The 26,210-nt window shown below is 36.3% G+C and overlaps 1 protein-coding gene across 2 annotated transcripts in view; it reads left to right on the top strand.

Moving 5' to 3' along the window:
* Positions 1-26,210, top strand: part of ADGRB3 (adhesion G protein-coupled receptor B3) — a 673,565-nt gene that overhangs the window by 269,647 nt on the left and 377,708 nt on the right. For both annotated transcript variants that reach the window (XM_045543808.1, XM_045543807.1), the window contains 3 exons: positions 150-314; positions 11,844-12,008; positions 12,471-12,635. In XM_045543808.1, the coding sequence (XP_045399764.1) occupies positions 150-314; positions 11,844-12,008; positions 12,471-12,635 (495 nt within the window). The remainder of the gene's footprint in view (positions 1-149; positions 315-11,843; positions 12,009-12,470; positions 12,636-26,210) is intronic.

Below are 26,210 nucleotides of genomic sequence, written 5' to 3' on the forward strand. Positions count from 1 at the left end.
TTATAGCAAATAAGAATATTATCTCAACTGAGCTTTTGGAATATCTTCATACTTGTCTATTTGATGAGTTTTGTTTCTTAATTATAAAGAAAAAATCTTTGTCCTTACCTCTTTGCTTTTGTTGTTGAAGCTTCTTTGCTTTATTACAGTACATGGAGTTTGGGAGGAATGGTCACCGTGGAGTTTATGTTCATTTACATGTGGTCGAGGCCAAAGAACAAGAACAAGGTCGTGCACACCTCCTCAGTATGGAGGAAGGCCGTGTGAAGGACCTGAAACACATCATAAGCCTTGTAATATTGCTCTTTGCCCAGGTGAGCGTATTCTGCATTTGGTGAACTTTGCACTTATGTACATACATATTTATGTATGGTCCCTAGTGTGCTTGGGAAATATTGAGTACAATTTTCATTCAGTCACATTGGAAAATATATCCTTTGGTTATTGTTTTATGCCTAAAGCTGGGTACTTTCTTTGATTCCATCTATGTAGTGGTGTTTAATATTTTGTTGGGTGAATATCCATCAATGCTCACCTTTATTGAATTTCTATAAGTGTGTATATTAATGTTTTCCATGAAGATTTTATCTGCACTTGGTTTTTCCTCCTGGGAAAATTACAAGCAGTCTTAAAGACTGGAGATTGATTATTGCCTTCATACCAAAAGTAGAGACTTGATTTAGAGGCAGTCCTCCCAATGTTATTCTCTCACACTCATTCAATTAAGGAGTGGGAATGTACCACTGACCATGTATAAAAGTGACAGATATTTATTAGGCAATCAGACTTTCTAGATCTATTGCTAGATGCATAAAATGGTTAGATCATAAACTATGTAATAAACAATATATAATACTTCATACTATTATGAAGACCATATAGTCTGTTCTGAAAGTTTATGTTATGTTAATTTTTTCTTTCATTTAAAATGTTTCAATTGTATCTATCCTTGATAATTAATTTCACCCATTATGCCAGAGAAAAGTCTTCATAATACTGTTATTTAGTTTATTCAAATATTCAAACATAAAACAAATACTTCCAAAATAAATTAGAAAATCTGTTAATGAGATCAGTAATATTCTGTCTTATTTCTTTCTATAAACACAAAGGCAGATAGACACACACATACATATTTATGCCATGTCTTTTTTCCAAAGATTTGGAGAAGTGTATACAAATTTTTAATTTATTTTATGTTTTTAAGTGGTGAGTGGTGACACAGAGAATCAAATATAGTTCACTCTTATTTGTCCGTGGAGTGCTAAGAAGTAGATAATATGGGGAAATAAAAAATAATGGCTATCTGGAATCTCTTTTAATACATTGGTTTTTATTACTCCTTTTACCTAAGTTCGTCCCCATAAATACAAAGATAAAATGGCACTGATCAGTCAAAATGTTGTGAACCAAGTTTCTCATACTCTATACTTTCTACGAACTTTTCTAGGAGTAAAATAGTTGGATATCAGTGGATAAGGAGGCCATATTGTTAGAATTCAGAAATGAAAACTCATTTTCCTAAGTTGATATAGTCAGGGGGTTTTATCACTCAATTAGCAAACATATGCATTTCCAAGCTAGTTGGTTTTTAACGCTATTATACTATCATTAGAATCTATCTTAGACCAATAAAATCAGATGGCTTTCTTTTGTGTAGATCTTTTGTCTTTGCATGTTTATATTATTTGTAAATCTGGCCTAGCTCATATTCTCTCATAAATGAGTACTATGGGACTATCCTTGAGTTCTTAAACTTATCATACATCATTTCTGACTCCTGTTATTTTCATTCTTGAATTTTGTTGCATCACAAAAGATGTAAAACTCTTCCCACATTTTATCCCAATTTACTTACTATTTGAAACTAAACTCTAATAACTATGATTTTTAAAAGTTCTTATACACGTCCCAAAATTTTGTCATTGTGGTTTTAAAATATGTGAGATTTATTTGGTGCAAACATTTGGAATTCTCCTTAGAACTCATCATCTTATAGCTAGAGTCAGGCATGTTTATTGAATATAAAAACATCATCATGTATCAGCTAGACATAAAACACTACTGAGAAGAATACATAGTCCTTGATATCAAAAAATTTACAATCTATTCAGAAGATTCCTACATAAACATATGAAAAGTTAGCAGTTCTGAAAAATGCATGTAAATACTCTAACGTCAATTAAAGGTGGTGATTAGAGGACTCAGTGGTTTCAGCAGACATTTCTTCTAACCATCCTACCTGAGATTCCTAAGACATCATTTGAAGGGATAAAGATATGATAGGTAGTTCATCAGTAGTGAAGAATGTGGGTCAACACCTACAGCAGTCTTCCTTGGTTACACTAGTGTGTTAACCAAGATAGGATCATGTGGGTTGTGAACCACTATAATGAAGTAGACACTATTTAGGTTTGACATATATTGCTCACATCAAATAATGAAGTATTTTTTTATTTATGCAGAGTTCAATATACACCTATAAGTAGATACTATCTTATTGGATGCTTTGCTTAGTCAATGTCCAATTTTTTCCCATTTCTTCTGAGGGATCCATATAAGGAGAGAAGAAAATTGGAAAAGGCAGATACAGTATATCCTAGTTTTAGTTATTACTTACTAATTTGTACACTGTGTCTGAGAACAAGGGCTGATGTTGATGAAGGGAGATGGGCAGGAGACATAGAGCAATAAAAGCACTATTATTCATTCACGGGCTCATAAACATCATGTGATCTCATTTTCCTCCTTTTGTCATCTACGCTAATAAGTAAAATATTATGGAAAGTGGTGTGTGTGTGTGTGTGTGTGTGTTTTCGGTGGTCTTTGTAGCCTGTTGTTCTTATCTCACCAAATTTAAAGCTTCTCGTGGTCCAAGATATGTTTTCTATTTCCTCTGGATTTTCATTGTAGTCATTAATTGAGCATTGAGTTCACAATGGTATTAATAATCGGAATATTTGAGGACAAGGAACTTCTCTTCAATTTCCTATTTATCTTTTCATGCAACTTTGTACCTGGTAGTATCCAATAAGTTACTATTGAATAGATTGAATAGTTACTATTGAATATATGCACATATTCAAATTTCTAAAATTCATCCCAAGTTTTTGAAGGACATTTTCTATATCTATTTAGTAATAAAGACATTAATACAATGTAGTGGAAGGACTACGTCTTGGACTTTTGCAAGAGAACATATATATTTAAATTTAGATTTTTACCTTTCAGCATAACTGTGTCACTCCTCTAATCCTTGGTTCCTTCATCTGCAAAATGGAGACAATAGTAATACCCGCTTCGCAGTACTGTTAAAAAAACTAGGTGAGATACTGTAAGGTAGAGAACCTGGTAAAGAGCAAATGCTGTGAGAGTCTTAGTATTATTAAGTTAACGCCTTCCAACCAAAGTCTACCAAGATCACACCTGTAGTTGACAAAGCTGAGTTTGTTACTCTTTGCAGTGAGGGAAAACCAACCAACATAGGGAACTGGGGAGCGTCTCAGTAAGAGGGTATTAGAAAAAACTTAATAAGGGATTTGGGCTTGTGTTGGTTGATTTGGGGGAGGGTTTAAGGAAGAGAGGCTTTGCTCTGGATTGGATACTTCAAGGAAGGGGTAAAAATTCTATGACTGGATATCTTAAGTTATCTAGGCGAATGGAAGACTAGCTATAATTGATAAAGAAATAGCCGTCACTCATATTAGCTGAGAAAGACGAATGTTTGGTAACTTGTGGGTTGCACTGTGAACTTGTTTTTGTCTCTGAAGTGACCATGTCTTTGTCTCCAAAGTGACCTTGTCTGATATTAGTGTTCATTGAGATGGTTTAGGTCCAACAAGAGATAACACAGCCTCACTGTGAGCATAGGCAAGCTGCTAACACTGGTCCAGCTGTGTGTGTCTGACCAGTTCTGAGTGTTCCTTTATGGCAACTCCTCCGCTAGAGACATTTGATCACTTTAAAAACTTCAGTCCTCAATGGTTTTAATTTTTAGTGATATTTAACTGGAGAGAAGTATCAAAGATAATAGAATGTTTACATTTTCTAGTAGGGCTTCTATTAAAATTATATGGATATATATCCCCAAAATAAAATTATATAATCTTTTCTAAAATTAAACACTTCCGAGAACATAAATTAAACACTTCTGCTTATGTTCTTAGTTCAAAGCCTCAAGTTTTATACTAATTTTCTTTATAGTCTTTTACTTTATGGTGATAGTTTTTTTCCTTCGGTCAGTAGCTGAAGACTGGAGGAGCCGATGATTTAAGTTTGTTTCTCAATTATTTTCAGTTTTGCCATTTCTCAATCTGTTATGTATTCATGTATATAGAGTACAAAAAATATGGAAGACAGAGATAAATAATAATTGAGTGACAGTTTAAAGACTAAAATAAATGAGAGATCTATTGGCAAATAAGTTTTCATTTATATACTAGGACATGTAAAAATGAATTCAATTACATGATTCAGTGGGAAACAGTATGTATTAATGTTCAGTCCCAATCCTTAAGTAAAAATATTTACTTAGGCAACTTATTCATCTTCTCTTTTCCTCAATTTTCTCATTTATAAATTGGAGCCAGTATTCATTATCCTTCCATATCACAGGATTGGCACATGATTAATATTAGGTGGAAGTATCTTGAAAAGTGTAAAACTTGATATAAAGGGAAGGATATTTATCATGATTTATATGAAGGTATTACTTTAAAATTAAGGGATTTTGGAAGAAATAGGTCAAATGAACTAAGGATATTATGGTAATTTTTCACATCTACATCCTTAGTCATAGACTGAGAGGGATTCTGCTCTTGGATTCGTACTAGGGACAAGTACTTACATAGACGTTTGTGTCAGTCCGTGGGGCTGCGCGGTTTACACCAGTGGTTATCCTGCATTTGACAAATGCATCCCTGTGAGCCCAGAGCACCTACAGGATGCTGCAGGCTGTAGTTTCCAGGTACATTTGCATACTCTTACAGACCCTAAAAAGAGAGAAACAATCACTCATGAATAGAACCTCAGAAACACAGCTGGACCCAAATATCTCTACTATCTAGAGCAAAAGGTTTAGTCTCCTGTGAACCTAAAATTTTGATCCTCAGCATCTAAGAGAGCTGAGGCAGAGGGCCCTCTGTCTGGTAAAGACAGTGAGTGGGAAGAGGCTAAACATTTGCCAGAACTTGGGTCCAAGGGCCCTGATTTTCTCTGCCTAAGGATGCTATAATTTGACACTCAAATGCTGCCTCATTAACCTATACTTAAATTAATTAAGATTTGTTTTGTATTTGTATTTGTTTTGTGTCATTTTTGATTTTGAACATTATTCCGGAGATCATTCAGTTCTTAGCTTAAAATATTTTTTAAAATTAATCGTGTCTTTATTAATCTTGGCTGGCTTTTTTTGTACTATTTAATATTTTTTCTCATTTAATTTAACTTATTACTGAGTTTTTTTTTCTTCTTATCTATACCATGATCATTTGCTTATGTTTTCAATTCTAATTTTTAAAAATGATATTGCATTTTGATTTTTCTTCCTTTGCAGTTTATTTTAAAATGGCAAGTAGGAGACATGGATTTTTGCTCTTCACCATATGCCCAAAGTGAGAGGTTGGACTCTTGTACATTTCAGTCTTCTAGTCTGAAAGAGTCTTTCCAGATCCCTGGGTAACTCCCAACTCAAGGCAAATTCCAACTCTCCAACTTTGCTATCACTAAATGAAATAACTTCAAAGCCAGGGCCCAGAATTTTTCTCCCTTCAACTCCTTAATCAATCAGCAATATTCATCCCAGAACAGTTACTGAAATGACAGTTTTATTATTAAAATATTCACAACTTTATGGATGGGTACGTAATCTAATTTGTGGTTATTGTTATCTAACCTATTCTAAATTGTCAATAGTTATTCGTCAAGATGTGAAAATCAACTGAAAAACAATACTTTTATTAAAATGTATCACAGAATTTAATTTGGCCCCTGTACAGAGAAGACATTTTTTTCTTCCAGGTGAGCACAATTGCAATTCCATATATTAAATATATGGCAGGAGAAAGTTTATATAACAAAGTAAACCCCAGGAATCTAACAATTTAATCTTTGCAGCTTTAACTCTTCTGATTCCAATCTGGTAATTTGTTACACTGCTAAAATGAAACATTAATTGTACCCAGTGTGACATTTGTGTATAAGGAAGCACATTACATGACAGTAAGACAGGCTGATCTCTCAGCATTCTCCCACGTTCAAAACACAGCCTATTGTTCTGGATTCTTAGTCACCTTTGTAGAATGGCTCATAAAGTAATAGCCACTTGGAGCTTTTAAGATGAAAACTAACATTAAAAAAAAAATCCAACTGCAAGTGCTTATGATGGAAATGAAGAGAAATTAAAAAGGCCTAAGAACGTATTCATCCTGATGTGGCTACATATTATAGAAGAAACTATATATGCTAGTGCAGGGTTTATCAAATGGTATTCCATGAATAATTAAAACAAAAAAGAGGGGAGGGGATTCCATTTCAAATAAATTTGGGAGGCAAAGTTGTAAACAAATTTCATTTAGTACAGTACTTCCCACATCGTGTCCAAATGACATTCCAAATTCAACATCATAAAAATAGAAATTTTGATTTTAGGGCTATGTACACACAAATCTATTTGGACACTAGTCTAACATAGTTCAATAAAAGGAGCTTTTTTTTTTTTTTTTTACCTATTTGCTTAAGTCGAAAACCTAAAAGTCAACTTTGATTTCTATTTTTCTATACCCTACCGTGAAGCTGCCAACTCAACATGCAGAAATATCACAAATTCATCCACTTCTTTCTATGCCCACTGATGCCACCATAATCCACTGCACCATCAGCTCTGTCTAGACTACGGTATGTTCCCCTAATATCTCACAGTACCCATTCTTGCCTCATCCCATCCATTCTACACACAGCAGCAAAATTAAGTTTTACAATGTAAATTGTATCTTACAAGTTCTCTACTCTAAAATTCTCTCATAACTTCGCGTCTTCCCTGGTCACATGGCCTACAGGGCCCCATAAGACCTGGCTTGCGTGTGTTGTCTGAACCCACCTCCTGCCTCTTCCCCCTTTCCATGATCCTGCAAGCCCCAGCCTTCTCTCTGTTCCTGAACACACAGAGCTTTCCTGATCTGAAGGCTTTGCACTTGTGCGGAGCTTTCCACACATGCTCACAGCATCTCTGGCTCCTTCTGGTGATTCAGGCTCAGCTCCAACACCACCTTCTCGGAGAGGCCTGGCTGAGCATTCCGTCTTTTTCACACTGTCTTCGTAAAACCTCTAACTGCAACTCTCTTGTTTATTCGTCTGTTTACTTGTTTGTCATCTGTTTCCACCACAGCCCCCCAGACTCTACGGACATGAGAGCAGAGCTTAGTCAGTCTTTCTCACCACAGTTCCCCCACGTCCTCCTGGCGCAATGCCAGTAACAGACCAAATTCTCTGTCAATCTTGACTTCTGAGTGCATTATGAGACTCTAACAGGGAATGTGGAGCATTCACATTTTCCCAACTTACCAGGGAGCTCTTTTCTGAAAGAATGCCAAGATGTGAATCATATTTCAATAGGAACAAAGTTTTAGAAGGAAAGTTTTAAGGTATTTACACATTCATAGGTTTCCTGTGACCCTGAGAAGTCCTTAGAAATGTGGGAGGTCAGTGTACGCGTGGGACAGGCATTGGGTGAGGAGAGGCATTGTTTGTCTCTGTTGCCCCATACTGACCCAGGTGAAAAGCAGACCTGCATCTAGGCTAAAGGAGAAGCAGCTTCCTCACCACAGTGGCTCCCAGTTAAACATCAGATAAAAAGAAAGAAGGTTTCCCTTCACTTCTTGGAGAACCTAGATGAATGGTTATAAAAAATATATATATATATACACATATATCATACGAAAAAGCCCTTTATTTTTATAATGAAAATAGTTTATTATTTTTAATATTATAAACTATGTCCCTCAAAATAATTTTTAAAAAATGCTTAAAGAAGCCAAGCAGTCTAGTAATTGCATGTGTTTGATTTTTTTTTTTTTTTTTTTTTGGAGACAGAGTCTCACTCTGTTACCTGGGCTAGAGTGCCATGGTGTCAGCCTAGCTCACAGCAACCTCAAACTCCTGGGCTGAAGTGATCCTCCTGCCTCAGCCTCCCCAGTAGCTGGGACTACAGGCAAGCACCACCATGCCCGGCTAATTTTTTTCTACATTTTTTTAGTTGTCCAGCTAATTTCTTTCTAATTTTAGGAGAGACTGTGTCTTGCTCTTGTTTAGGCTGGTCTCGAATTCCTGACCTGGAGCCATCCTCCCTCCCGCCTGGGCCTCCCAGAGTAGGCCACCACGCCCAGCCTACTATTGTTTTTTTTTGTTTTTGTTTTTGTTTTTTTCAGAATATTACAGGGGTACAAATGTTTTGATTACATGGATTGCTTTTGTACTGCTTGAGTTAAAGTTATAAGTGTGCCCATCACCCAGATAGTGTGGATTGTACCTGTTGGATATGATTTCACCATTCCCCTCCGTATCCCCTGCCACCTGCGTGATTTCCGTTAAGTTTTACTTCAATCTGCGCACATGAGTTCTGATCGGCTAGTTCCAATTTAATAGTGAGTACATGTGGTGTTTGTTTTTCCATTCTTGTGACCCTAATGGCTTTTATTTTTAAGTTGCTCAACATTTATCCCTAAAAGATAATGTAGACGTGCTATTTGAAAATGCTTAACTGTCCAAAACAGAACTTTCAATTTCTACCTCCCAAAACCTTCCCATCCTCCATTTGTTCTCATTCAATAAAATGACACTACAATTTCCTGAGATGGTTTGGGGCTGAGGTCCCTATAAAAGCACAATAATTAATGATTTAAAAAAATTTTCCAGAATATCAAACGAAAAAGAAAAAAAAACTAACATAAAATAATATCTCATATTTGGTACTAAAAGAAATTCTTTCATATATAAATGTCTGTCATCTAGCCCTTTAAGTTAAATTCACATATCCCTCTCCTTTTTGACTTCTCACTTCTCTATTTTCTCAGTAACTTGGATTTGACACACTAAAGAAATGTTGAGCTTTTCCTCTTATGTTTTTTATATTCAATGAATTACTTTGTCAAGTCAATTCTTTCGAAACAGTGCAGTTAATGTTCAATAAAAGGATCTTTCAGTTCTCACTGTAAATATAAAAGAACAAAAAATTTCCACTTGGTAAATCTTGAATTTCATTTTTTTCCTGTAACTGACATCTGCAATATATGTTTTGTTGGTGTTTATAGTGCTATTGAACCTCAAATTGTCCCTCAGATTTCTAATATTAACCTGTTCTCAAACTTTAGCCAAAACATAGAATGTGTAGATTGTCAAAAGGATTGAACAACTAGTATTAAAATATGTGAATTTAAGCTCTTTATTTTTTTTTTTTTTTACTAATGGTGACACAGTCTTCTTTCAATAAAAGCCTGATGAGCAAAACACTTCACAGATATTCTCATTCTTCCTAATATCTTTTCAGCAAGGTCTTTTCTCATTCTTCATAGAAATAAAACACTCTGCCAAATCTTCTTTCTGATTTCCACATTTGACTTGCTCATTCCCAACTCCCCATCTTAGCTAGAAAGACTTATCTTCTCTTTGCCGGTGAGTATACACCTATTGCATTCATAATAAATCATTCTCAAAATTTGCCTCAAAACAGAGTACTTGAGGACATCACATATTCCTTTCTGCTGGTTACATAGCACTAAGATTAGGTTGGCATCACCTAATTTACCTTTGTTAATGTGATGCTTTCTGAATGTTTTCAATAATGTACATTCTTTTGCCTAATAGATTGTAAGGTGCAGGGCATTAATCTGTTTTTAAGCCCTTTTCAAAATGCTTAGGATAGTAAGAGTTCATAATGCAAGCTTAATAAGTGTTATCTTTGGAAAGCAAAATTCTAAAATGAAAAATGCACTCATCTTTAAAGCCAAAATAGAGGAGAAATAGATAATTTATAATGTCTTATTGATTCACTAGAATTTTCTTTTTTGTCTGGCAAATGGAGTACATTGCCAGTAAGATTGTATCAGATACTTTTAATAAAGTGAGATGCTAAAATTACATGAATGGAATGATTAAATTGGCATTTTGTGTTTTTTAATCTCACAAAGGGTTTATTAAGTACAGCTAGATACCTATTAAACAACCTTTTTTTTAATAGCTACATGTGAGGCTTGAAATTAGATTGAAAGTACTTACTCATATTGTGCCAAGCTTTCTTGTTTGTTTGGATGAATTTTCACAGCAACATCAGCTCAGTTCGGTGGGAACTTTGAATTGGTGGTGAATTCATTTACCTATGATCAAATTGACTAAGAACCATGGAATGATATTGGAAGAAGAAGACAGCCATTTACTAGTACATTTATAACCTTTGTATGCTAGTTGATGCATTCTAATCTGGAAAATATTTTTGGTTGAATCTTTTGCTCATTTCAATGTTGTGGCATATGGGATTATGCCTTTGTCAATGTTGTCTCCTTTGTCTAAATTGCCCGAATCTCACCATTCTATATCTAATATAATTATTCCTCAAGTAGATGTGATCTGTCCTCTGAAAGCCTAAACACCTCAGGTGTCATGTTAAGATATTGTTGTCCTTAATCTTTTATTTATTTGCATGCATAATGTCTTAAATTATAAGATTTTTGAGGTTGGGATTTACATTCTTTATTTTTCTATCTCTTGTTAACACCTATCCCAGTGTCTGCTAACTAATAGATGCTCAAAAATCATTTGATTAAATGAATAAATATATAAATCTCAATTTGAATATCCCAAAGACAAGTCAAGTTCAACAGTCAATATTACACTCTAATCATCATGCACCAGATATCTCGGAGTCAGCTGGGTCCTCTCTCTTCTTCAGCTCCTGTGGCCAGCCCTTCAGGAGTTCCTCTCACCATCCCTTCTTAGGAGCTTTCTAATCTCTCCATGACACTGCAACAGCACTGCCTCATCATCCAGGCTCAGACCCTCCCCAACCTTTCCTGTAATTCTTCCTCCACCCTGCACAAGATGTGATCATAGAAGCCCACATTTAAATCCTTCAACGTCTTCTTAAACATAACACAGCTGATGAAAGTCTTGTAAAATCTGGCCTCTTCCTTTTTACCAACCTCCTCTGCTACCTCTCTCCACCCAGCTCTGTAGATTATATTCACAATGACCTTCACCCAGTTCCTGGAAATGCCCATGTTTCTTCTGCAAGGAGCTTTGTATATATCCCTCTGCATGGAACATGCTTTAATCCTAAATATTTTCTTCTTATCCTTCAGGGCTTGCCTGAAACCTCAGTTTTTCAAGGAAGATTCCCTGAACCCTCCAAACTTTTATCTGACTGTGTCCTGAAATTATCCTTTGCAACACTTCTATATAACTGATTTATTTAGCATGCTGTTTTTTTTATTTCTAGAGGTTCCTTTTTTAAAATATCAGCTCTGTAAGGTATTGGTCAGTATTTATTTTATTCACTTCTCTATGTACCCATCTCATGGCCCAAGACCTTATATTTTTGAGTGATCAATAAATATTTTTGAAGAAATAAGTGAATAAAAAGTGATACTAGATGCATAAAAGGAAATAGAAGTGGAGAACAAGGTGATAGTAGTTTGGAGAGTAATAGTAAAATCTCATGCTCGTGTGACCTTCCCTTGCCTTCATTCAGAGTCCATTGATTGGGATTCATCTTCAAGGATAGTTTTACCATGTCCTGTATGTACAACCTTCCCTGTTGGAAGATGTTCTTATACTGTCTCTTTCTGCTTTGGCAGTTGATGGACAGTGGCAGGAGTGGAGTTCGTGGAGCCAGTGCTCAGTGACATGCTCCAATGGGACCCAGCAGAGAAGCCGGCAGTGCACCGCAGCTGCTCACGGGGGTTCCGAATGCAGAGGGCCCTGGGCAGAAAGCAGAGAGTGCTATAACCCCGAGTGCACAGGTAAGGCCTGATTCCTGCATAGCAATGGCACTCACCGCTTATAAAATGTGCCAGAACCATGCCAGGTGGTCATGGAATAATAAGATAATAATTATGTACTTCTTAGAGATGAAGCCAATTATACCAGAGCTTATTCTACTGTATGCCATGCTAATAAAGTAAGAAAATTTAGGGGATTCTGAGATTAAATACCAATATAGTTGATGAAGTTTAGCACTAAACTCTGAACTAGCATTTTTTACAAGAAAGGTTTAATAGCCATTGAAAGACTCTGACACGCTTGTATAAACTTGTGTTAATCACAGTGCTCTATATTTGACCAGGAACTTAAATATTTGAATAAAGTTTATTCATGGTGGTAGATTAATAAAAATTGAAGGGAAAGGAATGCCCTCAGATTTTGAAATTCCTAAAGCAGGATGCAGGAGACTACTGCTATTGACTGTGCCACATTTCTTTCAGCCAATGGTCAGTGGAATCAGTGGGGTCATTGGAGTGGTTGTTCCAAGTCCTGTGACGGTGGCTGGGAAAGGCGAATCAGGACGTGTCAGGGCGCCGCGGTAACAGGGCAGCAATGTGAAGGAACAGGCGAAGAAGTGAGGAGATGCAGCGAGCAGCGATGCCCTGGTGAGAATGAACTGAAATTACCCCAAAGGAAATATTTTATAACCTGGAAAAAAAAAATTTTTGAAATATCATTAATTAAGGGCAGTACTTCCTCAATGAAGGATTGCTAATGACAGGTGGACATTTACTTGTTTCTATAACATATGGGGCATTCTGTCTTTATGTGTCATAGAATGGTCCTATAGGTTTTTAAGTTTTTTGTTGCAAAATGAAATTGAAAAATATGATAATACTGAGGTAGCCTTACCGAAGAGTACAAGACTGGATATAGTTTAAACTAATGAAGGGTACAGCTTTTTCAATATTTTGTGGAATGTTTGTTTACTGAGAATACAAAACAAGTTGTCTTAGATTATATATAATATACACTAAAAATATAAAGATGTAAGTGTTAGATAACTAAGTGAGAAGATAAAGACATGATGTTAACATTCAGATGCTTTTAAGTTCTGTTGCTAATTATTCTCACCTTGATGGTTGACTTTTACTTTTCATTTACTTGCCCTTGCCCCATTTTCCAATTTAAAAAATAAATTCCTATGAGGAACATATTTTTAAATGAAATCATAAGGTCTTATTTACTAATGAAAGAATGGAAGTGCTGCTACATTAGAAAATTTTATATGTAAAAACAGAAAAAAATGAAAAGTCAGAAATTGCCCAAATTATAGAGAGCATATTTTAAAAGATTATGTAGAACAAAGACTCCTTCCTAATCATGTGTACATTCCATAAAATATTGTTGGCACACTGAGGACTTAATAAATAAGTGAAAATCAGGATTTTAGAATGATAAGAAAAAATAAGCATACTGAAGAGGTGATAGGATAGAATTTCAAAACTTCACAGTGTAATATAGAGAAAAGTGCTGAACTTAGAAAATTTGAAGACTCAGTTAGAATCCTCTTGCTACTAGTAACTACAGTTCTTAGTGGGGAAGCCAGCTGATCTCTCTGCTGTCTAGTTCCTGGGGGTACAATGAGTGCAGCTGTTTCCAAGATCTTTGAGGTTTCTTTTCAGTTCAGAAGGCTATGAATTTCTGTCTCTGTCTAACGTGACTACTTCAATCTAGAAAAACCAAAGTACTCTAAGAGATATACAGGGATCAAAACTTTGTATTTTTCCATAGTTAGAATTCGAAATACTTCTCACAGTTCACTAAGGGTACCAACAGAACTGGATTTTAAGAGTAACAATATGTCAGTGTGTTTTTTAGAGCTTAAAAGAGATATAAAATCAATTTTGTTAATTCTTAAGGCCATCCAAATTCAATATAGTAAAAAGTAACCAGCATGCAGGATTGTGAAGAGAAGGATACCTATACAGATTAGCACTGTGAAATTCCTAATGCACTACATTAGAATTAAGAAATATTAAACAAAATCTTTTATTTTGCCTAGGGAGAAATTTCATAGAATAGTAAGTATGATTAAATAAGACCCTTTTACTATTTGAAGTTACCTAAACCAGTGTGAGCATAGCAAGGTTCTTAACGAGTCATTTAAAACTGTCTTTTTTTCTGCAGATGTAAAGGTAAGGTTATACTACTGCAATCAGATTTACAAAGGTTGCCACCTGCTGTTTGGAAAACATTTTACAAATCTATTTACAAGAAAGATGATATACCTTGTTTGCTAGGTTTGTTTGCTGGCTTTCATGATTTAAGGCAGGTTGAAAAATTATCACATAAATCTGAAAAAAAAATTATATTACAGTGTACATTTTTGGGTATTATTAACTTTTTATTTTACTTTTTTCAATAATATGATTTGAAGGGAACCACAAATTACTTATAAGTATATAAAAATCACTTTCATAATTAAAATGAATTCTTGAATCATCTACATAATTTATAAATTAGTGCTTATACAAGGGCAACAAAATATACATCACATCGTATCATCCCCAAATTATTTTATCAAGAGAGCTGGATTTACAAATAACTTTGATGGTGGACATGCTTTCAATTCTACTCAGTTTTCTCTCTGTGTTCAATAAATATTACTTTTGTGATTACACATGAGTATAGTGTTCCTATTTTCAGGCATTACGTTATTTACACATTTACAATATAAACTGAGAAGACTTTCAAATTACCATGACATTTACTAAGGCATCTTTCTCTTTTTGTCAATAACAAAACATCAACAAATGTATTTTTAAAAAACATAAGTTTTTTTAGTATTATTTTTAGTGCTGTTCATTCTTAATTTTTCTGCAGATTGCTGGAAACAACTATTTATTTTTATGCTTCACTTAATTTGCATGCAAAACAAATTAATCAAGTTTGCCAAGAGACCCTCTGTTGTCAGAAAGAAGAAATATAATATACACCCATCTTTGTCTGAATAGTTAATGACAATAATGATTAATCATCTGGATTTAATCAAAAGCTGTTACAGTGTCCACTAAAAATGGAAAATAAAAATATTTTCCCATCAAGATTAGGATATTTCTTTATTGGTAAATAGATTTTTTTAAGTATTAAAAATGGCATCATTGGGCCGGGCGCGGTGGCTCACGCCTGTAATCCTAGCCCTCTGGGAGGCCGAGGCGGGTGGATCGCTCGAGGTCAGGAGTTCGAGACCAGCCTGAGTGAGACCCCGTCTCTACTAAAAATAGAAAGAAATTATCTGGACAACTAAAAATATATTTAGCAAAAAATTAGCCGGGCATGGTGGCACATGCCTGTAGTCCCAGCTACTCGGGAGGCTGAGGCAGTAGGATCACTTAAGCCCAGGAGTTTGAGGTTGCTGTGAGCTAGGCTGACGCCACGGCACTCACTCTAGCCTGGGCAACAAAGTGAGACTCTGTCTCAAAAAAAAAAAAATAAATAAATAAATAAAAATAAAAATGGCATCATTGACCACAAATAAGATATTTCTTTTCTCATCATAAAAAAAAAATTCTAGGATTGAAAAAATTATTTTTAAAAATACTGCTACTTGCAAAACAGAAAAAGTACAGGGAAGATGATTAAGTGGCCCAATTTTTAAATTGGTCAAACACACCAAATAATGATTTCATTTACCTCATCTCATTGTATACCCTCAGGCTCTTAGGGTTAAAATGATAGGGTGGTAATAGCTCCCCTAATTTTGTTATATTGCTACAATGAGAAACATAATATTTTTAGGGATTTTATTTTTTGTGCTTTTTTCCCCCAATATCTTCCTAGCTAATATTATTCAGAAAGCAAATGTTTCTGCTGGATCGGCCTAAGTTAACTTTCTGGCTGCCTGGGGACCTGCTTGCTCTGTTCCCAGGGGAAGGCTCTCACGATTTCTATAGCTCCAGTTCTATGATCCATTACTTTTCAGACATTAACTGCTAAGTTGGAACGCACCACTTACAAGTAAAAATTACACTTAGTGGATCCATAAAACTTCCTTCTTGGAACCACAATTGCCTTGTCTGCGAATAGTGAGTGAAGCCTGCAGGTTGAATGTGTTGGAAAAAACTTGTGAAGTAAGATAACTATATCATAAATGTATGCAGTAATAGCAACATAGACCAGAGATACAGCAATTATTATGATATTTATCTCTAAATATTCATTCCAAAGGAGGGCAGCAGTAGTGTTGATAATGCAAAACTTGTCTTGAACACGGTAATGCACTTGAATTAGAGTTTTGAACCCTGTAATGAAGTGAATGTGAGCCCCCCACCTCGCGCCCCGCCTCCTACCCCATTTAGAAGAAATGCCATTCTGGGACGGACTGTTCCTTATCTCCCTAAGGTTGTTCTCCAACAGGACTATGTCTTCTCTGGAGACCAAGAAATTATTCATTTGGTTTCTGAGTAATTTTTAACTTATCTTCAGTAGTAAGAAGGAATCATAAAGTTTGCTTACTTTGCACTCCTATCTTGTTTGAGTGCCTCCCCTCACTGTCCAAAGTAGTGCTTCTCAAACTTCAGTGTGCCTAGGGATCACCCAGAGAGTTTCTTGAAACACAGATTTTTGAGCCAGACCTCTGACGTTTCTGTTTCAGTAGGTCTAGTGTGTGCCTGTTAATTTGCATATTTACATTTCTTTCTTTTTTTTTGCAGTGGGGGGAGAGGTTGACAAGGTCTAGCTCTGTTGCCCAGGCTAGAGTGCAGTGGTGTCATCATTGCTCACTGCCACCTCAGACTTCTGGGCTCAAGTGATCCTCCCGCCCCAGCCTCCTGAGTAGCTAGGACTACTGGCTACAATTTATAATTTTCCTATTTTTTGTAGAGACGAGGTGGAAGTTGCATTTCTAAAAAACTCTCAGGGGATGGTGATGATGCTGGTCTACAAATCATCCCTTGGATTGATTTACTGGCCTATAGTAGTAATAATAACAATAATGTGATAACATTAGCAAAGATGTGGAATAATCCACTACCTCATCTCCATTGGTGAAGGTTAAAATATTGCCTCAACCAGATTGCAAAATTTGATTCTATTCATGCTTTTTCATCATAAATAATGAGAGATTCTTTCTGGAATGGAATTGGGTGATAGTGAAAATACAGACAATTCATTGTGAGTGTCTCTAGCCAACTCGTGGGGTTTTTTTGTTTTTTTGTTTTTTGAGACAGAGTTCACTCTGTTGCCCAGGCTAGAGTGTTGTGGCGTCAGCCTAGCTCACAGCAACCTCAAACTCCTGGGCTCAAGCGATCCTCCTGCCACAGCCTCCCAAGTAGCTGGGACTACAGGCATGTGCCACCACGTGCCCAGTTAATTTTTTTTTCTATATATTTTTAGTTGTCTGGCTAATTTCTTTCTATTTTTAGTAGAGATGGGGTCTTGCTCTTGTTCAGGCTGGTGTTGAACTCCTGACCTCAAGCTATCCTCCTGCCTGGGTCTCCCAGAATGCTAGGATTACAGGCATGAGCCACTGCGCCCAGCTGCCAACTAGTGTTTCAACCAAAATAAGATCTCTTTACAGAAGTCACTAAGAAAAAATAGGGTTATTAACTAGTTGTGCACAAAGAAAGATGGTTTAGTCATCCAACTCTCAGTTTTCCAATCTCCATTTTTCCTGTTCCATGGAGAGCAGGAGAAACAACTTGTGTATCATTCGAACAAGTTCGATATAAAACTAGGCATTGCCAAGACACCGATCTTCGGTAGTCCTGCCATCGTCATCTCCAGCAACTCTCTTTCTGAGCAGGTGTGTACTTTCCCTGTCTCTTATCCTCCCAGGCTCTTAGCTACTATATACATATATAGGTATATGATATTTGGTGTGGGGATGAGGTCAGGGAGGAAGACGAAGTCTTAGCTCACATTGAGCTATTTTCTCCGCAGGTCCCGGTTAGTGGAAGGGTGAATTAATCACTATTGGTACAAATATTTTGCCTTTGTTAGAGACAAGTTTAACCAGTTTAATAAATTGAGCTCTTCTTAATTGTGCGCACCACTCCATTTTAAGGCTAAATGTAATCACAATTAGAAACCCAAATATTTGTAGAATTTGCATTTCTTTTCTAAAGCTAAAAAACTCATACTACTCCTTAATAAAATATGTGCATACAAGTTTGCACCTGCTTTACCTTTTTCATTCCAAACCATCAGGTTAGTTAATCACAAATAGTACTTTTCAGAGCTCCTATTTTATTGGAATTTCCAATATTTTCTGCTATCAGGTGTTATCTATATATCCTACAGGGAATTATATTATTATCTGTTAAGTTCTTTAAAGGGTTAAAGCAAGTGTTTTCACTGAATATTTTTGGATCATAGCAAATAATGTCTCACTTAAATGTTCACACCAGTTGTTCACCTAACACCAACCACTGAGTTTAATGTTGACAGTAGGTGGCACTAGGTATTGACTTCTTTCATCTTTCATCTTAAATGTTCTATTTGTTCTTGCCAAGTCATCTCAGATAAATTCTAAAAAGTAGGGAGTAAATCAGAACTTGAAGATACCACACAGGTGAGAGAGACCACTTCTTTTTAATAAATATCTAAAAGAACATCTAATCCTCTCAAAAAGCATGAATTATATTACCTTATTCCAGTCCTTAGTTTTGCAGCAAAGCCGCTGAATTTTATGGGCAGAATTAAGGAAGAACCACTGAGGTCTCAAAGAATCAATGTGTATACCAGATAGTGCCACTGTGTATACAACATGTATACCAGGTGTCTGTTATTCAAACTGGTTGCTATGGAGATAAATATTGTCATAATTTGTCTTAGCAGATTGATTATCAGAAGAGACTTTGAGAAAACTCTCACAGCTTCTGGCACAGCAGAAACTTAAAAAGCAATTTGTTGTAATCTTATATTACCCTACCTTGTCCAGTTTATAAATATTTGGAAACATGTTGATCATCCTCAAATTGAAAAAAAAAATTCAAGCGACATTTTCCCTAAGAACCATTTAATAATCATATTAAGAAAATTAAAGTTATTTTTTAAAAATTTTAATATTAATTTTAAAAATTTAATGTTGAGCTCAATGTTTATCAAGACATTAAACATGAATATTAGTCTTTGACATTTTCCATCCCCACTTATTTTTCTCTTCTTGTCTATCCTGACATGTGAATGACCTTAAGACTCTGCCCCAGCCCAGTTCTCTTTGATTGCTCTATCTCTCATCAACGCTCACCTCTGGGAGAAACACCCATCAGTCTTTACCTATGCCTCATCGCTCATAAATACCTGATACAACTTTCTAACCTGGGAATCAATTCAGACTCTATGTGACCAGGGGAATTTTTCTCTGACTACCAAATCCTTGGCATCATCTGGAGTAATTCCACATTCTGGCAATCCCTTTCCTAGTGATAGATTCCATTTCCCTTAAGGTCCTTTCCTCATTGGTCCTGCTTTGTCTTCTCCTGCCACCAGCTACTAGTGAGGGAGGAGCAGTGTAGCACAAAGAGCCGGAAATGTGGAGTCCAACAAAGTATGGAGTTGAGCCTCAGTATCTGCATATATAAAATGGGGAGAATAATATGTGCCACGGGAGATTGTTCCAAGCGTTAAATGATTCAATACTATAGATAATTAGGATTATTAAATGGCAGTTCATGTACTCTTTGTCCATTGCCCATATTATAGCAACATCCACCTTCTCTAATTTCTTCTATACTAATTTATCTGATTATACTTCCTTCTTCATGGCCTTGGGCATGTGACTCACTTGCTCAAAACACTTCCGTAACTTCTCTTTACTTGTCAAATTCAGTGCCTACCGGGATCTCTGAGATTCTAGTATTCCTATCAGCTCCACTAACTTTCCAATGTTATCTTGCTCTACTCATTTATAAATTTACGTTATTATAGTATATATTTGTTTATAGATAATAGAATCAAACAGATGCAGTCTCTGGTTCCTGTATATAGGGGTGCATGTTCTCCCCTTAAGCTGTTGTTTGCACTGTTAATCACTTGGATTGTCCCTGCTTCCCCTCCCCCCACCATCTTCACCTGTTCATATGGGAGCCTTTTGGTAGCCCATCCATTAAAAACTGTCCCCTCCCTTAGTAATTCTTCTTCCTCCCACAATTTCATGAGTACACGTTCTTCTTTGAACCCCTATGAATCTGACTTGTGCTTCTCTTATTATATGTTATTATTAAATGATTATATCTGTTAGTTAGAATTCCAACTCATTGCAGATGAACTATCTATTTTCAGCCTCCTGAATTCCTTACTCCACACCAAGCCTAGCTGAACATAATAGGTCATTAGACATGTGCTCCTTTTAATGTTTTTATTCCATATCATAAATGCTATAGCTGAACTAACGAAAACATTTGTATAAAAGCATGTGAATAAAGAGTTTGCAATGACTATGATGCTAATGCCTTACATTTTATGATCTTCTTTTATTCTTTCAAAATTCTGTTTACTTATTGAATGGACTAATTTATTGGATGGGAATCTTTATCACATATATGATTTTTACTTTGTAGTTATGATCCTTTTTTCTTTAGAATTAAATTTGTGGTATGAGCCTTCTTTCATCAGAAATAAATTTGTGGTCTGATCCTTTTTTCTTTAGAAATAAATTATTGAAATATTGGAGGTAGGAAAAATATGTAAGTTTTTATAGCAAGTTATTCAATTCCACAAATCTCAGCACAGCTTATAGTTCTAGGCTAGAGCTCCTCAAGGCAGTTCCATGGTCCCCTGCCTTTCAGGGATTGTTTCTAGGTGTGCACAAGTAGTGATTCCTATAGCCTAAGGGCAGCTGAAAAGACAAGAAGCTGTGGCCAGTGGCCTCACATCTCCAACAGCCTTAAAAAGACAATCTGGAATATATACTTTTTGCCAATAAATTTAAAGTTCATGGTTTGCTAACTTCCAGACTTAAAAATAAATTTTTGCTAAATATGTAAATGACGTGTTTACCACCACAGCAAAAGAAAAGGATTTCTATGCTTACAGAGGATGTGAACTTCTCTGAGAATGGACTGAACTGTTTGCTTAACCTTAGGTCCACCCCTTCTTATCTGAGTGACCTTAGGCTAGGTACCTCTCTGTTGTAAACTCCTCATGTTTAAAGTGAGAATAATAATTCTGTCCACTTCATAAGGTTATTACGAGAATTTGATCATTTAAAATAGGTAACATACTTAGAAGAATGACTTGTAGTGATATGATGTAAATATGGCTGGTATAATTGTGTGTTGTTTCAGCTTGAGACAGATTAAAAACCATTTTCTACATGAGGGATGTTGTTATGAAACACATTTCATAAACACTCCCCTTTTTCCCTCAGACCTTAGCAGCAGCACCAATTCTTCACATGAGTAGGTTCCACCTCGGAAATCAGAGCTGTAAGTCATGTGAGCTACAGAGACTGGTCTCTGTTATTTACCTGTGCATCCTCTAGCAAAGGGAATTCCCAAAACAGAAGAATTCATGAATTGCCAGCAAGTGAAATTTGAAATGTGGAGTTTCGAGTAGGGCGTGTTCTTTTTTTCTATCAGCTCTACAGTTTGGAATCAATTTCTCTTTAATGCTGAAATTCTAGCATGTAGGATGAAAACTAATTTTCCACATCAAATTGATTAAAGCTCTGTATAATTTCTGCTATTTTTAAGAGACAGAAAATCAGTTTGAATAGACAGATTAATAGCTAATCACTAAGTAATTGCTACCTTGTTTTAAGGGAGCATGCTAACTACATGCTTGTGACTTCAAGTACAGTTGTATCTTAACAACGGATTCTTGTTATATATCTTTTGCATTAGTGGTAACAAATTGATCTTTGAGCTATTGAACAGAGTTGCTATTCCTTTTTGCTAAGGCATTAAAAAAATCAAGAGTCCTTCATACTGCTGCACAATAATATATTTTTATTTTAAGTACACGGAGTAGCCTGAGCTAAGTATGCATTTTCTAATTTACAAAATACACCTAGGCAGCATTATACAGGAAAAAAAAAATAATACAAATCTCTGCCTTTTTTCTCCCTTGAGCTTTGGTTCCATATATCAATTGACCTTTTGATAATACCTAGATGTGGTCAGATATCTCAAACTCAAAACTATTTTCAGCATCTCCTCTCCTAAGCCATCTTCTTCTCATGTGTCATAGTTCAGGATATAGCACACTAGACATTCTTCCTAGAAACCTGAGTTCTATCTTTGATTTCTGCCTCTTCCCCACCTCTTACATCCAGTTAGCCACGGAGCTGAGCCCATTCTACCTCCCAAACAAAATTCGAATCTGTCCACTTCCTATGATTCTGTCTCTCCTCCAATTACCTCATTTAGATTGTCACAAGCCTCCCTGACTTCACGCTCACTTTCCTTCAACCCTTTCTTCAAAGTGCAGGTATAGCATTTAAAAAACTATAATATATTTCCCTTGCCCTTAAGATAAATTCAAACTCTTTGTTTATCTCATCATTTATCACCCCTCGCCCTTCTAAAACTACCCACCTTTACTCGCCCTCAACTTTACACTCTATCCATTCAGAAATTTTCCCCAATTTCTTGGATATACCCAGTTCTCTGTGCCCCCAGATCTTCCCACAGGTAGGTCCCTTTTCCCTTGCTCATTGGCAAACTTCTGTTCCTTTAAACCTCAACTTGCATCTCTTCTGGAAATCCTCCTCCTGACTTACTCTCCCCTAAAGTACTCCTAGAGTAGCCAGGGCTTCCCAGATCAGTATGGACATTCTACTGGACTGGAAGTTCTCATATTATTGTCTTTCTGACCATCTTGGGAGTTGAGAGATGCTGACTATTTCTGTCTATTTTTTTCATGTGCGGTATTTAACATGGTAATTGGGACATTATAAGTGCTCAGTAAATATTTGTTGAATGAATGAATTCCATAAGTGGCAATGAGGAGAAACCAAAAAAATCCCCATTACCGGGGACTTCATAAACCTAAAATGGCAGAAAATAGTTATTTTAATGTCTAAGCTGTTTCGCTTTTGTTTGAGCATAAATGGACTTATTTTCTGAACTAACATTTTTTAAGATAGGATCTTCAAAGACTGCTAAATCACCTTTGATGAAATATTTAAAGCGGCTGTGGGATTTCATGTTACTAATAAAAAGCTAAAGTTCCTGGACCTGTTTACAACTTTGAATCTATGATTCCTCTGCCATCTTTCTTTATCATTTGTGTACTGAGTTTCTGTCTCCAAAAAGCACAGTGATTCTAAGGCTTCATAAATTTACCGTGGAGCAAAACATAAAGTTTGTTGATGGCTCTAGGTTTAAAAAATTAGGGTCTTGTTTTGTTTAATTGTAGGTAAATCAAACTGACAGTCACTAAGCAAATGGGATTCAGTAATTGAATGCTGTGGTTGGAGAAAGGAGAATTACTATTTAACCAGCTTTGTCCTTAACCAGAGTTAGGATGTTTGTAGGACACATCAGGGGATTCTAAACAGGGTCCTATAGGCTCTTACTAAATCAGATACAGGCCTCCAAGGCTAACTTTACTCATGTCATGATACCCTGGAAACCTCTTTTGGCTAATTTTTAGGATAAGTACAGTGGCCAACCTCTCTCTCTTTCTGCTCCTAAGTGGACATGAATATCTACTGCTAGACCATTTACGACCCCCCACTTCCATCCCCTCACTGTAAAGACATGAGCCATGCAGGCAGATTTGAGGAGGATGTCCCAGGCAGAAAGAACAAGCAACAACTGCGAGGTGGGAGCCTGGAGTGCCCAAGCAAGTACAGCCAGGGGGCCTGTGTAGCTGGAGAGGGGCAGTCGGAGCAGACAGGGTGGGAGCTGAGCTAACTGAGGCTAGTTTAATCATTAAACATCATACTTAACATGAAAAGAGGGCCTTTAATTTTTCCCCAAGTAGTGTGGCTTTTGTAAAAAGCAAGCATTGATCCGTATTTCCCATAGTTACTACTCTGTGCACTGTGATTTTGAACCCATCAGTTTCAGCTGCCGCCGCAGTAAACGTGTCACCCTGTTGGCCCACCAGTGCCATCTAGTGGTTAGTGTTTGCAATGACAGCTCTTCTGACCACGCAGTTGACCGAGGGGGAGGGGACAGGGAAAGGCGGCGGGCCTTGCCCGGGTAACGCGAGCATGTCAGCAGCTTTCTGATAAACTGCAGGGAAAGGAAGTTCAGGGTACAAATTGCTTCTTCACTGCTTTATGTCAGGACTAAATCAGGAAATACTAGAAGCTTTTAGCAACAGGTTTTATGAAATGTATTTCAAATTTCGTCAATGGAACTGAAGAAAATCTGAATTTGAAAGCCTTGGAAACCAGAAAGATAGTACAAGTGAAGCGAAAGTGGAAATTATAAATGAAGAGATAATGAGGAAGATAATGAGCAGAAGAGGGGTGTATAGGTGCAACAAAAAGAATAATCAAGTGTGACCGTATTATTAGATTAACCAATGTTCTGTCATTATTAAAAATAGAATAATCATTATATATAGGATTCAATTATGTAATAAACTATTCATGATGTATTTTGTGAACTTTAGCATTTATTCTAATTTTTCTTTTTTTAATATTCTGTAATAGTTTTTGTTAACATGTACAGAAACATGGTTATCATTTATTATAGCTTGTCCAGTATGGTAACTATTTAAATTTAAATATGTATAAATTAAAGTTAAATGGAATTTAAAATTCAAATGTACTAGCCACAGTTCGAGAACTCAATATCCATAGCACAGCAATTGCCTAGTAGTTGCCATACTGAACAGTGCATTTTGCATCATTACAGGAAGTTCTATTGGACAGCACTGATCTATTATGTTGCTTCCTCAGTAAAAGTGATTTATTTAACAAAAGTGTTTTGGATACCTGCTATATGCTTGATGCCATGGGAATTCATTACAGTAGATTAAAAGGAATAAAACAAAACATGGTTAATCTCCTGAAAAGCAACATTTGGGCATTGGGGAGTTTCGCTCCTCTAAACAAGTATTTTTAATCCATTATGAGAAGAATTATAATATTTGTATATTCAGTGACTGATTAAAAAAGGCTTCTTGGAGAATATATCATTTAAATTGTGTTTTAAAGATAAATAGGAAATTTACTCCAAAAATGAGGGGAGAGAGCCTTTTAAGTAGAACATATAATTTTTGCAAAGACAGAGAAGTATGAGTACTTGGAGGATGACAATTAATTCCATGCAGCTGATGACTAGAAGAGTAAATAAGAGCTGTGATTGGAATGCCAGGTTAGGGCTTACTAGAAGGATCTTTTCCTCACACTGAGTGTAGTTATCTTTATCCTGTCAATTCTGGAGAAGCATAGAAGGGTTTTAAGCAGCAAATTATGGGATTAAAGTTCATTTTATAGATTACTCTGTTGATGTGGCATGAAAATTGGATTAAAGAGGCAGATGCAGGAGAATAGCGGCACTTTATACCCAGTTATTTTGCACAGAAAGCAGCCATCATCCTTGACTGCATCTTCTCCTTCCTCTCCCACATCATTTTATCTACCTCCTAAATTTACCTTGTGTCCACCAGTTTTCCTCATTTTTAGTCCAACCATCCTACCTAAAGCCACCATGGTTTCAGGGCTGAATCACTGCATTACACTTCTTGATGGTTTTACCCACCTATTCTACCTACTCAAGGCAAACTCATCTTCTTAAAATTAAAAATCAAATCACGTCAGTTCTTTCTTTAGAACTCTTCAGTGGTTGCCCCGCTGCCCTGCAGGCTCTAAGCTCAGCCTGTCTCTTCAGGCCATCCAGCCACACTCTTCCTTACTCTTCTCCTTCCAGCCCTGCCAGCCTTGATGCCCCAAACTCTTCTCTGCTTCAAGAACTTTTCACACTGTTCCTTCTGCCTGGAGCACTTATTGCACTTCCCATTGCCAGTCTCAATGAAATGTCACTTCCTCCAGGAAGCCTTCCTTGAATCTTCAGATTTTAGATTGAAACATCACCCCGTACTTACTGTTTGAAGTGCTTATCATAATTGTACTCAAGTGATTGTGTGTTTGATTTTTGACCTCTGCCGCCTCCATTTGACTGAGAGAACCATGAGGCAGAGACTGTCTTTCTCATGCACCATTGGTTCTCTCTAAAACAGGGCCTCGCACACGCTAAGTAAATGCATGAATGAACCAATGAAGTTGTTTCTCTAATGTAAATGGGCCAGGATGAATGCCTAAATAAGTGGTGGAA

The sequence above is a fragment of the Lemur catta genome, chromosome 2, assembly GCF_020740605.2.
Source record: "Lemur catta isolate mLemCat1 chromosome 2, mLemCat1.pri, whole genome shotgun sequence".
NCBI classification, from domain to species: Eukaryota; Metazoa; Chordata; class Mammalia; order Primates; family Lemuridae; genus Lemur; species Lemur catta.